The sequence below is a fragment of the Micromys minutus genome (genome assembly GCF_963924665.1).
Source record: "Micromys minutus genome assembly, chromosome: 3".
Lineage (NCBI taxonomy): Eukaryota > Metazoa > Chordata > Mammalia > Rodentia > Muridae > Micromys > Micromys minutus.
In genome coordinates, this window is record NC_137972.1 from 90,072,187 (window position 1) to 90,084,307 (window position 12,121).

Sequence of the window (12,121 nt, forward strand, 5' to 3'; positions counted from 1 at the left end):
AATGATACGTTTTATTATTTATGACTTTAGAAATGCTATAATAAAAGGTTTTTTTTTTTTTAAAAAAAAAACTACATAGTTTTGTATTGCTCTTTTAATAAGCTATATTCTAACCCATCAGCACTTGGATCTCCTGACAGGGCTTAAGCATGAGGTACTAACACCAAGTCAGAGACAGGGCTCCAGATCCTCAGAGAACATCTTCAAAGGGATCACTTACTGAATCAGCCGGTGGTCCCTTATGCCTAGCTCTGCCCGGCTAAGCATAGCAGAGAGGCTAAAGTTTTAAAGAGCATGATTCTTGTTGTCAAAGAGCTTCCAGTTGGGGAGCTGGCATTTGAGGAAATAATGACCCATAAAATACAGCATCTGTGGCTGGGTATGCTGCCTCAAATGCCAGCCATCAGGAGCCTAAGTGGGAGGATCACTGCTAGTTTGATGCTAGCCTAGGCTCCACAGAAAGAATAAATAGACAAGAATAAAGAGACAAAAACACGTAGGTACAGATCTAGAAATGTCACAACTCATAAGGCAGAATAATATTAATAACTGCCACCTGTTAATCTGATTTCTTTTTAGTCTATATTCATAAGAAATAGACCAAGGCACTAGTTGGAAGGAATTTCTTTAATGTTGTTTTCTGTTTCAGATACTGCAAACACACTCTCCTACTCTGCAGCGGGCCCTTATACATCTCTCATATACAAGAACATGACAGCCCCAGTGTATACGACATTAAAGGGGGTAAGGATCGCATTTCTCACTGTTGGACATATGGTTCTCTTCAAGATGGTCAGGATCGCTTTCTTCAAGTCGCAGATTCCACTGTTGACATTTTCACATCCATTGTCCCCTTTGTAGAGCTTTGAAACGTCATATTAATATATCATAAAAAGATAAGGAATGGAAATGTCTGGAGAAGATGATTATGATGTGGTTCTCCTCACCCCTGCCCTGAGCCGTTTGCTTATTATTAATGATGCAATGGAAACTCCTAATTTAGAAATGTCTTTGTGTTCCTGCCAGGGTCCCCGTTTTTTTGCCAGAAGAACCTAATTAAAACAAGGACCGTCAGATATTGATAGTCTTATGTTTTCAGGAATCTTTTATAATTGAGAAATTTCCAACCAATTAAAATCTAAGGCTTTGAAGTCAGATTTTCATGACGTTAAAATACGCCATTTTCTTTTGTTTAAAATATGCACCAGCAGCCAGTTTCTGTAGAACACTGTTTGTGTAAAGAGGACAGCGACTTTAGAGGTGGATACAGGGCGCTGTTATGTTTTTCTCTAGAAGGCGACACAAATAAGTAGCAGCCCTTTCCTGGATGATTCCTCTGGTTCAGACGAAGAGGACAGTTCTAGGTCCAGCTCCCGGATGTCGGAGTCAGATACGCGCAGCCGCAGTGGGCCGAGCAGTCCCAGAGCCATGAAGCGAGGTGAGGGAAATGCGCATGCGCACGAGGTAGTGCCGGCACACGGAAAGTTGGTTCAGGACTTCTCTCAGTAGGATTTCTAAGAATGCGAACCGTAATGAAATGTGCATTAGCCTGGTACTGAGACATCTATATTCTAGCGGTAATTTCCAACTCCATTCTCTGTGATTTCACACAAACCACTCTTTCATTGTAATCTTACTGCTGATGTTGTCGTTATTAGGAATAGTATATGATATTATTATAAAAAAATAATTGGCCAAAATGAGGTTTGCTTTTTATGGTAGCCTTGTGGCATGTCGTCTAATTAGTGGGAAGATTTATTTATAATTCTTAAATGTCAGAAAACACATTTTCAATTTGTGTTGGTTAATCTGATATTAATGTAGAAAACAACAGCAACTTTACTTCATGCATTTTTAACAAAATTTTAAAAAGTTGTATGTGTGCATATACGTGTACTACACATACGTCAGAGGACAGCTTCAGTGTTGCTTCCCACTCGGATACAGGGTATGCTATTGGTCAGTGTTCCACACGAGCTGGCTGGCCCACAACGCTTCTAGAAGGTTCTTGTCTCCACCTCCCATCTTGAGCTGGAATTGTAGATGCCCACAACTGTGTCTAGTTTTATATGGATTTGGGGATCGAACTCAAGTCCTCATGCTTTGTCCTTTGAGCTCTCCCCACAGCCCAGCTTTGAGTGGATTGTGTGCACAGAGGCCACAGAGAGATCTGATCTCAGAAACCGGCGCCTGCGCTTTCGGAAAGACTTGGATATGTGTTGCTTTTCAAACTGTTGCATGGAACGGCTGCCGTCTTCACAGCCGTGGGCTTCAGCCCGAGCCGCTAAGCTGTCTGTGTTTGGGCTTGCTCTAGTTTGCTTGGTCTAACTTGGTTATAGCACGTTGTTGCTGAGGATGCAGCTGCTAGTGTTCTTCACAACAGCCGTCGGACTCCTCTTTCATGTCTTTAATCTCATCTGTTCCCTTCTCTTCCCTTAGTCAAAGCTGACCTCGCTGGCCCTCTTGTTTACAGAGTTTTTAAATTTAATTTTAAATTGGATATTCTCTGTATTTACATTTCAAATGTTATCCCCTCCCCCCCTCCCATTCCACCCTTCCGTCCACTTGCGTGCATGAAGATGCTTCTTCTCCCAATCACGCTCTCCGCCTCAGTGCCTTGGCATTCCCCTACCCTGGGAAAAGGCGCCTTCAGTGGACCAAAGGCCTCTTCTCCCATTGATGCCAGACAAATCTATTCTCTGCTGCATATGCAGCTGGAGCCGTGGGTCTCTCCATGTGTGCTCAGTGGTTGATGCTTTAGTCCCTGGGAGTTCTGGAGGGTTTGGTTGGTTGATAATGTTGTTTTTTTTTTTTTTTTTTTTTAATGCTTGTTTTGTTTTGAGACCGGGTCTCTTGTAGCCCAGACTAATCTTGAACTTGCTCTGTGGCCCTATTGGCCTTCCTCTGCCTGTCCTCCTGCGTCCCCCTCCTGAGTGCTGGCATGTTTATGTGTGTGTACCGTCGTGCTTTACTCCCATGTTTGTGTAACTGATCCTGCTCATGGCTCACACATGGCTGGGCTCCACCCTGACCAAGCTGTCCAGACCGTCGTCCTTGTCATTCTTTGGGGACCGGCACTTCCCATACATGTTAGTCTGTTGGGCACCTGTTTTCCTTCATGAGACTCTGTTGCAAGAGCACTAAAACATTTCTTTTGTTGTACATCTTAGCCCCAGCCCCTCGGACAGAGCTTGGCTTGTTAGCCCTGGGCTTGGAATCTGAGCTTTGCCTCCAACATCACCCCTGGCTAGTTATTTGACTTTGCATCAATCCTGCCATCTCTGACTCTTTCCCTGCTTAAACAATGAGGACATTAGAAAGGATGGTCTCCGAGGTTCTGCTTGTCTGGTGTCTGTGTCTGACAACTGTTGCTTGTCTGAACAAGTAAGAGGTCTTGGCATGTGCCGTTTAGTAGTCTGTTTTCTAGATGCGTATTGGCCTAGGTTCTTGACTTCACTTAGGGTTTGTAAATTTCCGCTTGTATTTGCCATCTATATACGGCTTGTAATTCACTAGAAACTTTGTAGAAAGTCAACTCGACCAGTGTGAAGAAGTTCCATTGCATTGTGCTTCATAGCTGTTGGTGTATGAGTGACATGTTTACATCTTTGAGGCTTATGGCACACACACATACACACACACACACACATATATGTTCAGAGAAGGGTTTTTAAAGCCAGTAAGTTGGTTAATAGTTTACTGGACTTTCATAAAAACTTCTATTGGTTCTAAGGTTCATCATTTGTTTGCCTACATATCAATATACAAATACATATATATTAAGTCTTTTATTAAGGTACACTAGTACACTTGGGTGATATTTGATATATGTGAGAAAACTCACAGTTCCAATCATACCAAAATATTATTTATGTTCTTTTGACTTTCATGGAAATTTGTGTGACAGTTCCAGCCCCTTCATTCTGGTTCTTGCTTTAAAAAGTTCTCTGTGGCTAGAGGGATAGGAATAAGTCTTATGATGGTGGGTTATCACGTAGGAGCTAGTTGCCATCTTCAGGAGAACTCAGCTGCTGTTGGCCTGCACCGGCGGCGTGAAATGCTGACTCGACTTCTATCTTTGTTTCCCTAGGCGTCTCTGACTCCTCGGCGGCTTCTGAAAGTGACTATGCCATCCCGCCAGATGCCTATTCCATAGACACGGAGTGCTCGCAGCCCGAGCAGAAACTCCTAAAAACCTGCTCTGCGGCCAGTGACAATGGGAAAAATGTAAATGTTGGATCAGACTTTGGAAGACATGAGTGAATCTGTTAGTTTGACTTCCCGGAAGGAAACAAAATCCCATTTTCAAATGTTTTCTTTTTCGTTAGGAACCATTAGAAAAATCTGGCTACCTACTAAAAATGAGTGGAAGAGTCAAGACTTGGAAGCGGAGGTGGTTTGTTCTTAAAGGCGGCGAGTTACTTTACTACAAGTCTCCAGTGAGTGGGCGGTACTCGCCGTCCGGACCTGAAATCCTCACACTATAAAACAGACTCCCAACTGTAATAATGATGGGGCCTAAAGAGATGGCTCAGCATTGGCTGCTCCTGCAGAGAGAGCATCCTGGCTTCACTGTTGACATGGTGGGCACATGACCATCTGTAACTCCAAAGGGATCTGAAAGTCCCTCTGGGACGTACAGCCACTGAATGAATGTTCATGATGCGTAGACATACATGCAAGCCAGGCATGCATACACATAAAGTAAAATTCAGGGTAAAAAATTCATGACACCAAACAGTCCCTACGTTTGCTGTCATGGCTGCTAATCTCCTTTACCTCCTTTACAGAGCGATGTCATTCGGAAACCCCAGGGCCACATTGAACTTAGTGTAGCCTGCAGTATTTTACGGGGAGATAACAAGCAAACGGTTCAGGTACGCGGTTTTTCAACTCATTACTCTTTTGGTAGTGTAAAAAAAAAAAACAGCTCTCTGTTGAGATTAGATTGTTTGGTACGTTTTTATTCATTTTAGAATCAGTTTGATGCAAAGGTTTGTGACAACCTGTTTTTTGTTTGTTTGTTTGTTTCAGTTAACTCTCTACTTCGAACCAAGTATGGGTATTTCCCATTATATCCCTGTGCCTTCTTTTCCTGAGTTTTTATTTAATCTCCTGAGCATTCCTAGCTCTCAAAGTATCAGGTTCTTAGGGAAGGTTTCTCCAGCAAGTGAATTTCTGAGGTGTTTGTAACATTTGAATTCTATTGAATTTAAGAAGCCTTGTATTTTAGTGTAGACTCAGACGGTGACAATTACTTCTCTCATGAAAACTGTTGTTGACCAGAGGCACTGCCCTGCTGAGTTTATCAAAGTGGCTGATACCCATCTCACCTACACAAATCTGCTAAATTTAAAACTGCTTGCTCTGAGATACTTTAGAAGTTTCAATAACATTTGTTGTTTTTTTGGCGATGGGTCTTTTTGTTTGTTGGGATTTTTTTGTTTTTGTTTTTGTTTTTTGTTTTTTTTCTGAGTAGCCCTGGCTGTCCTGGAACTCACTTTATAGACCAGGATGGCCTCAAACTCAGCTCTTCCTGCTTCTGCCTCAAGTGCTGGGATTAAAGTTGTGCACCCGCAGGCCTGGGTGCTCATTATAGTTATCAGCAGCAGCGTCATCCTAGCATCGCTGTTATGATTTCGTCTTGTCCCTGTGGAAGGTAAAAGTTGGCTAGAAAGGTTCATCGTTGATGCTCCCATTGGACCGGGGATGCCTGAGGCTAAATGAATGAGTCAGGGGAAGCTCGGTCATAGAGCATGACTGTAAGGAGTTGATTGTAAAGCCCTGGAAAGTGTGTGCACTTACCAGCATCTTCAGTCTTTCTGTTCAACAGACTAGCTTGTCACACTGAGGGGAGAAGAGGATCATGGGACAACTACAGATATAAACCCACAACCTTAGATTTGGTGGTCTGGACAGGATTTTAATGGCTGCCATTCTCACACAGCGGCTAAAGGATTCTACATTTCCTCTAAACTAGACTCTAGGGAACCATGTGCATGTCTCCATCAGCAGTGATGCTTGACCGGACAGGGCCAAGTCATCATTAATGCCTCTCCTTATCCGGTTCCAGCTGGCCACAGAGAAGCACACGTACTATCTGACGGCAGATTCTCCCAATATACTGGAAGAGTGGATCAGAGTGTTACAGAACATTCTGCGAGTCCAAGCTGCTAACCCTTTCTGCCTGCAGCCTGAGGGCAAACCCACGGTAAAGGGATTGCTCACCAAGGTAAGACCCTTGTGCTCAGCAGCATTCTAGGCAGTTGCTTTTGTAAGCTCCATGCATCATGAATAGTCAAGCTAAAATAATATCCGTATTTAATATTTTGTTTGGGGAGTAAGATAGCTCAACAAATAATTGTGTTTTCTGCCAGGCCTGAAGGCCTGTGTGTGTGTGTGTGTGTGAGAGAGAGAGAGAGAGAGAGAGAGAGAGAGAGAGAGAGAGACCTAACAATACATCACAACATACTCCTATTGCACTAAGTACTTGCATGTGGGAGATAGTTCTCTCCTTTAACCTGTGGATTCTGAGATTAAGTGGAGACCACTGGACTTGGTGGTAAGCACCTTTACCCACTGAGCCACAGCACCAGCCCTCAATTTGTCCTTGGAGACAGAGTTTTACTAGGCTGGCTGGTCAGAGGCCCGAGGGATCCTGTTCCACACACTGGGATTAAAAGCGCACAGCACAGCAACTGGCTTTTTCTGTGGGTGCTGGAATGAACTCAGGCCCTCATAGTTAACTGCAGGCACTTCACTTCTGAGCCTCCCCAGCCCAAATGTCAACTATTTTTAAAACACAGACATTTGGGGGCTGGTGAGATGACAGCAGGTAAAGGTGTCAAAGCCAATGCCTTGGATGTAATCTCTGGTATGCAGAGAACAGATTCCCACAAATTGTCCTCTGACCTCCACACATGTATTGTATGGATAAGCATGTGCTATAAGCTAGCTAGCTAGATAGATAGATAAGATAGATAGATAGATAGATAGATAGATAGATAGATAGATAGATAGATAGACAGACAGACAAATGTGATTTTAAAACATTCTGAGTCCTCTCTGTTGGAAGAATTTATCTTCAAAGTCTTAGTTTGCAAAAGACTATAGGGAGTTATAAAGGTTGGAGTCCTGTTCTGTTTCAAATGTTTTAAACACCCCGTTGGTCACTTTTGAGAATTCACAGTAAAATACTTATACATTCATAGTGATGTTCTTGAAGTCTGTTACGTTAAGAGGTGAAGATTGTACAGAAAATTGCACATATACTCCACTGACATTATATCCAATGATTCATGGGAACATGGGTGGCGCTACTTGGTAATATTTACAAAATATTTCTCTCCTGCTGCTAATGATTGAATTTTCAGGCAGGGTCTCTCTGTGTAGTCCTAGGGGCCTGCAACTCACTATGTAGACTGGCTGGCCTTTAACTCACAGAGAACCACCTATTTCTGTCTTCCAAGTGCTCAGAGTAGAGGCATGTGCCATTTCTGGCACTTAACAGTGTTTTTAATAAGAATAAAACATAGCAACTAACATTATATTAGATGCATACTATGAAGCCATCTATGAAGAGCTTGACTGATTTAATTCTGGATCTTGTCCTTGGAATTTTCTTGCTAATGTTTAAGAAGAGTGCTGCCTCTGCAATTTCTTTTAAAAAAAATCGAATCCTCCAGTGTTTGTTCTGGGGACATGGGCCTATGAATGCTGTTAACAGCTTGCTCGCTGAGGAAAATGAATTTTCAGGAGGCATGACAGGGTCTAAGAACAGCTAAAGTCATGGCTCTCACAGACATGGGGCTCTGAACGGTTGTGGGAAACGAAAAGGGGGGAGGCCAAATTTAAATGGTGGCCAACACTAAACCCAGTTTGTTTCAATTGGGGTTAGGAAGTAGACAAGATTTTATAATATCCAGATGAAAGATGGGTCTAGGTAAGAACACTCATGAGGAAGGAACAGCCTTCAGGAGATGGACAGGCTGTTTATTTTGGGGAACATGTTTTGGGTCCCATAAAGTCATCTCACCTAAGAAGCACCATGTGCTAGCAAGATGGCTAAGCCGGTGAAGATGCTTGCCACATGAACTTGGCAACCTGAGTTCAATCTCTGGAGACCAGGTAAAGATGGAAATTACCTCACACAGTTGTACTGGAACCTCCTAGTGAACAGCACAACACAGTGGTACTCAGGAGGAGAGAGCTGGCTGGGAAAGGATGACTTGGGGACTTGGCACCATTTATGTGACAAGAACAATGAAATGAGAGAAATCACCCAAAAAAGGACATTCTGTAGGTATTTAGAGTAGGGGATGAAGAATGGAACACTGAAACATGGAGGGTGTGTAGAGGTACAGATGAAAAATCCTGAGACCAAAAGAACTGCAGACTGGAACCCTTGAGCAGGAGGGTGTGGCCTTTGGGTTCTGCCTGGTGCACTCTGGGAAGACAGTGAAGTGCAGTGGGGTTGAGGGAAGTGGGAGGCCAATGCAGAGTGTGAATTTACAGGCTGACTGGCCTCTCCTGTGCATCAGAAGGACTCTGTCTGTGGGAACATGGAGTCAGAAGGGAAAGACCTGAGCCTGGATCCAGCCCTGAGCCTGGATCTGCAGGCTGAGGGAAGAAGCCAGGAGACCTGGGAGATTACGATCCAGAAGCGAGTGGGTAGGAATTGGGGAAGGGCACGATGGAAGGGTGTGAGGAGGGCTGTGGACAGACATCTGCATTGGAGGGACATGGAATAATGTCACATCTAATGTCCTTGGTCTTCTTGCTCTCCCTAAGACAAAGGTACTTGCTAAAAGTGGGAAAAGGATTGGTTGTGATCACTGGAAATGTGTAACACGAGACACTTGGGACTTACACGTGTGACTAAGGGCTCACCGAACTGTAATGGTTGGAGTTCATGTCTCTGGGATCTCCATTCAGTGCACATGTTGGAAGTAGAGACATTATAGTGCAGGGTCAGGAGCATCTTCTTATGGAAAATTCTAAATATGAAATAGATTTGGAAGAATTCCTACAGCAAACCCCCCACATTCCACCACCTGAATTCCACAATTAACTTTCTTACTTGCTTTACTGCCTGCCTGTCTCTGGTGGTGGTTTGAAGTGTGTGTTTTTATTACAAAAGTGAAAATATACAAAAGTGAAGGATGCAAAATGGCTTCAGACTCACCAGTAGTTTCCAGTCATTAACTGTGGCGAACACTGGTTCCGGATGCCCACCTACCAGAGCTTTCTCCTTCCTCAGATCCTCTGCTGGGCTATTTAGAGGCATGCGGAGGTGAAGCCTCGCTGAATGGATTTGTTAGGAACATAGGAATGCAATGTGGTCATGGGCCCTGAAGCAAGAATTGTTTTATGATCAAATCCCAGGTTGGCAGGGAAGGAGGAGAGACCAGGCAGGAACGGAGGCACTGGAAGATGGTCAGATGGGGGACCGGAGACAGGAAGGAGGTCAAAGAATAGCAACAGTGTGAATGAGAGAGAGGCCGGGGAGTGGGAGGCAGTGGCATTGGAGGCTGCAGGATGTACGTTACAGAAGTGAATCCTTTCCCAGTGGAGAAGAAAGGCAGGGCTGGGTGGGAAATGGCAAAGTTAATTGGAAATGGGGAAAAAAACGCAGCTAAAAACTTTGACTGCAACAGCGGGAGGAAGAGGCTGTGAACCACACTGCCTAGGCACGATCCGGATTATATTACTTACAGGCTCCATGCCTCAGTGTCCACAACTGTGAAATGGGAGATAGTCATAGTTACAACTCCCAGGGGTTAAAACTTGAGAGATATTTCGTTTAAACATGCAAAGCATGTTCCGGCCCATCAGAAGCACTCAAAAATGTGAGGTTTGGTCGTAGGAGTTTCTTCTCGATACTAAAGTCACCAAGGCTGGTACGACGCTTTTTGTTGCAGGCGCTATAGGGTGAGATGACGGGAAGGGAGTTGACCAGGGAAACTTGTGTTTTGTGCATTGACAGAGGCTTTGGGTAAAATCTATTTTACCACCACTGATGTGGAAAGCCTGCATTATCAAAGGCCAAAATTCAGTTTTTAAATTATTTGATTTGCCAAGCCTTTGAGGTTGTCTTTTCTTGCCCATAAGGATTTGTCTAGTATGCTATGTGGTGTTAAAACACTTTTGGATCCAGAGTTTGAAGAAATCCTAGTATGGGATGCATATATTAAGGCGGTCTGTTTGCCTTTGTAAAGCATAGCTTTAGAGTAGTAAGAAAGGTTCTCACTTTTGGTTTAGACGCAGTCATTGTTCTATTTTAAAAATAAATCATTTCCAAAGTACACACATTGTGCTCCGGTTTTGAGGAGCCTTCTTCCAGAGCTTTTTTTTAAAGAAAGGAAACAGCCCAGGCTATTCCTCTGTAAATACAGGTTTCCAAATTTAATTAAACTGAGGGGGTGTCTTGCCAAATGCAACATTTTGTTGTTGCTGTTTCTCAAAGAGCATCCTAAATCCATCAAAACATTAGGCAGAGTTATTTGTTTAAACCACAGCTTCGAATGCCGCAAGATGAGCTGGTTTTGTGGTTTTTAAGAGAGGCCGTGGGTTTGACTGTTTATATGGTGAGGAAGGAAGCATTTATTGCAGTTACTGTTATATTTTGATTTTATGTGATGTCTCATCTGGTCAAAGGATAGCCCAGGAAGTGTAGAGTAACGCTACATTGTGACTGCGTAACTGGGTGACTCACTTGCCTGAGGACACCGGAGCATGAATGTGTGTGTGTGTCTGTCTGTCTGTATCTGAATGTGTCTGTGTATCTGTTTCTGTCTCTCTCTCTCTCTGTGTATGTGTGTGTGTTTGTGTCTGTGTGTATTTGTGTTTATGTCTGTGTGTATGTCTCTGTGTCTCTGTGATTGTGTGCATGTGCTGTGCCTGTTTCTCTGTGTGTGTATCTCTCTGCCTCTGTGTGTGTGTCTGTGTGTGTGTGTGTGTCTGTGTATCTGTGTCTGGAACAGGAATAATGGAGCTTTATCTTAGGTTAGCCCACTGATGGGACTGGGTGTGTTCATGTCCTTGTACTGTGGAAGATGCTGTGGGGTCTGTGTGGATAGAACGTTAATGCCCATGCTGAGCAACTCAATCCAGAGCTGCCAAAGCCACCAGGTTCTGACCCTCATGGTACTCATCTCATCTGCCCTTGCCCTAGGCCAGCAGTTCTCAACTTCCCTAACGCTGAGACCTTTAGAATAATTCCTCATGGTGGGGTGACCTTCAACCACTAAGTTACTCACATTACTACTTCATAACTGTAACTTTGCTACTGTTATGACTCATGATATAAATATCTGATATGCAGCCCCTGTGAAAGGGTCTTTTAACCCCCTAAAGGAGCCATAGCCTGCGGGTTGACAACCTCTGTTCTGATCTGAAGCTTCCCGTGTGAAAGCAGTACCTCCCAGGAAGCGCTGCTTGCTACGCTGTAACGCTGCTGGTCTGCCAGTGCTATCAGCCGCTGTCAGGCAAACCCTGGGCAGCGTTTGAGCAGTCCTCCAGATTATCACTTCTGTCTTGAGCCAGCATCAGTAGAGAATCACAGAGAACATATAAACCACACTGCAGTTTTCCAGACTTCTGAACGGCATTTTCATCCACTAAACTCTAATTTCAGGTGAAACACGGCTACTCTAAGAGAGTCTGGTGCACACTTGTTGGAAAGGTCTTGTATTATTTTCGGAGTCAAGAGGATAAGGTATGTACCCATCTTAAAGCCCCAGTAAGAGAACGAATTTTCCTCATGCTAGCTTAAAAAGCTTTGGTTTTTTTTTTTTTTTTGTTTGTTTGTTTTGTTTTTTTTTTGTTTGTTTTGTTTTTGTTTTTTTTGTTTTTTTTTTTTGTTTTTTTTTTGACTTTTCTGTTGCTAGGCAGAACTTTAGAATTTTTGGTAACTTGGTGTCATTCACATTTATTACTGAGGCAACAACCTGCTTGGCATTTCCTTTAAACCTTAGTTTAGGAGCCTGTACCGAGTGTACTTTCTAAGAACTGGAAGAGCAAAGCCTTGATTTACTGCTAATGTTCACTTAGCCACTCTTCCCAGTGTTCTGACCAATTAGAAAGAGATACAAAATGTGGACGGCTTAGAACGGGGGTCGTG

The 12,121-nt window shown here is 43.5% G+C and overlaps 1 protein-coding gene across 2 annotated transcripts in view; it reads left to right on the plus strand.

The window, feature by feature from the left end:
- Nucleotides 1–12,121, plus strand: part of PLEKHH2 (pleckstrin homology, MyTH4 and FERM domain containing H2) — a gene marked incomplete at its 5' end in the record, with an annotated part of 95,234 nt that overhangs the window by 48,742 nt on the left and 34,371 nt on the right. For both annotated transcript variants that reach the window (XM_080914729.1, XM_080914730.1), the window contains 7 exons: nucleotides 650–744; nucleotides 1,294–1,438; nucleotides 4,091–4,227; nucleotides 4,329–4,439; nucleotides 4,791–4,877; nucleotides 6,074–6,232; nucleotides 11,636–11,716. In XM_080914729.1, coding sequence (XP_080770855.1) covers nucleotides 650–744; nucleotides 1,294–1,438; nucleotides 4,091–4,227; nucleotides 4,329–4,439; nucleotides 4,791–4,877; nucleotides 6,074–6,232; nucleotides 11,636–11,716 — 815 coding nt within the window. The remainder of the gene's footprint in view (nucleotides 1–649; nucleotides 745–1,293; nucleotides 1,439–4,090; nucleotides 4,228–4,328; nucleotides 4,440–4,790; nucleotides 4,878–6,073; nucleotides 6,233–11,635; nucleotides 11,717–12,121) is intronic.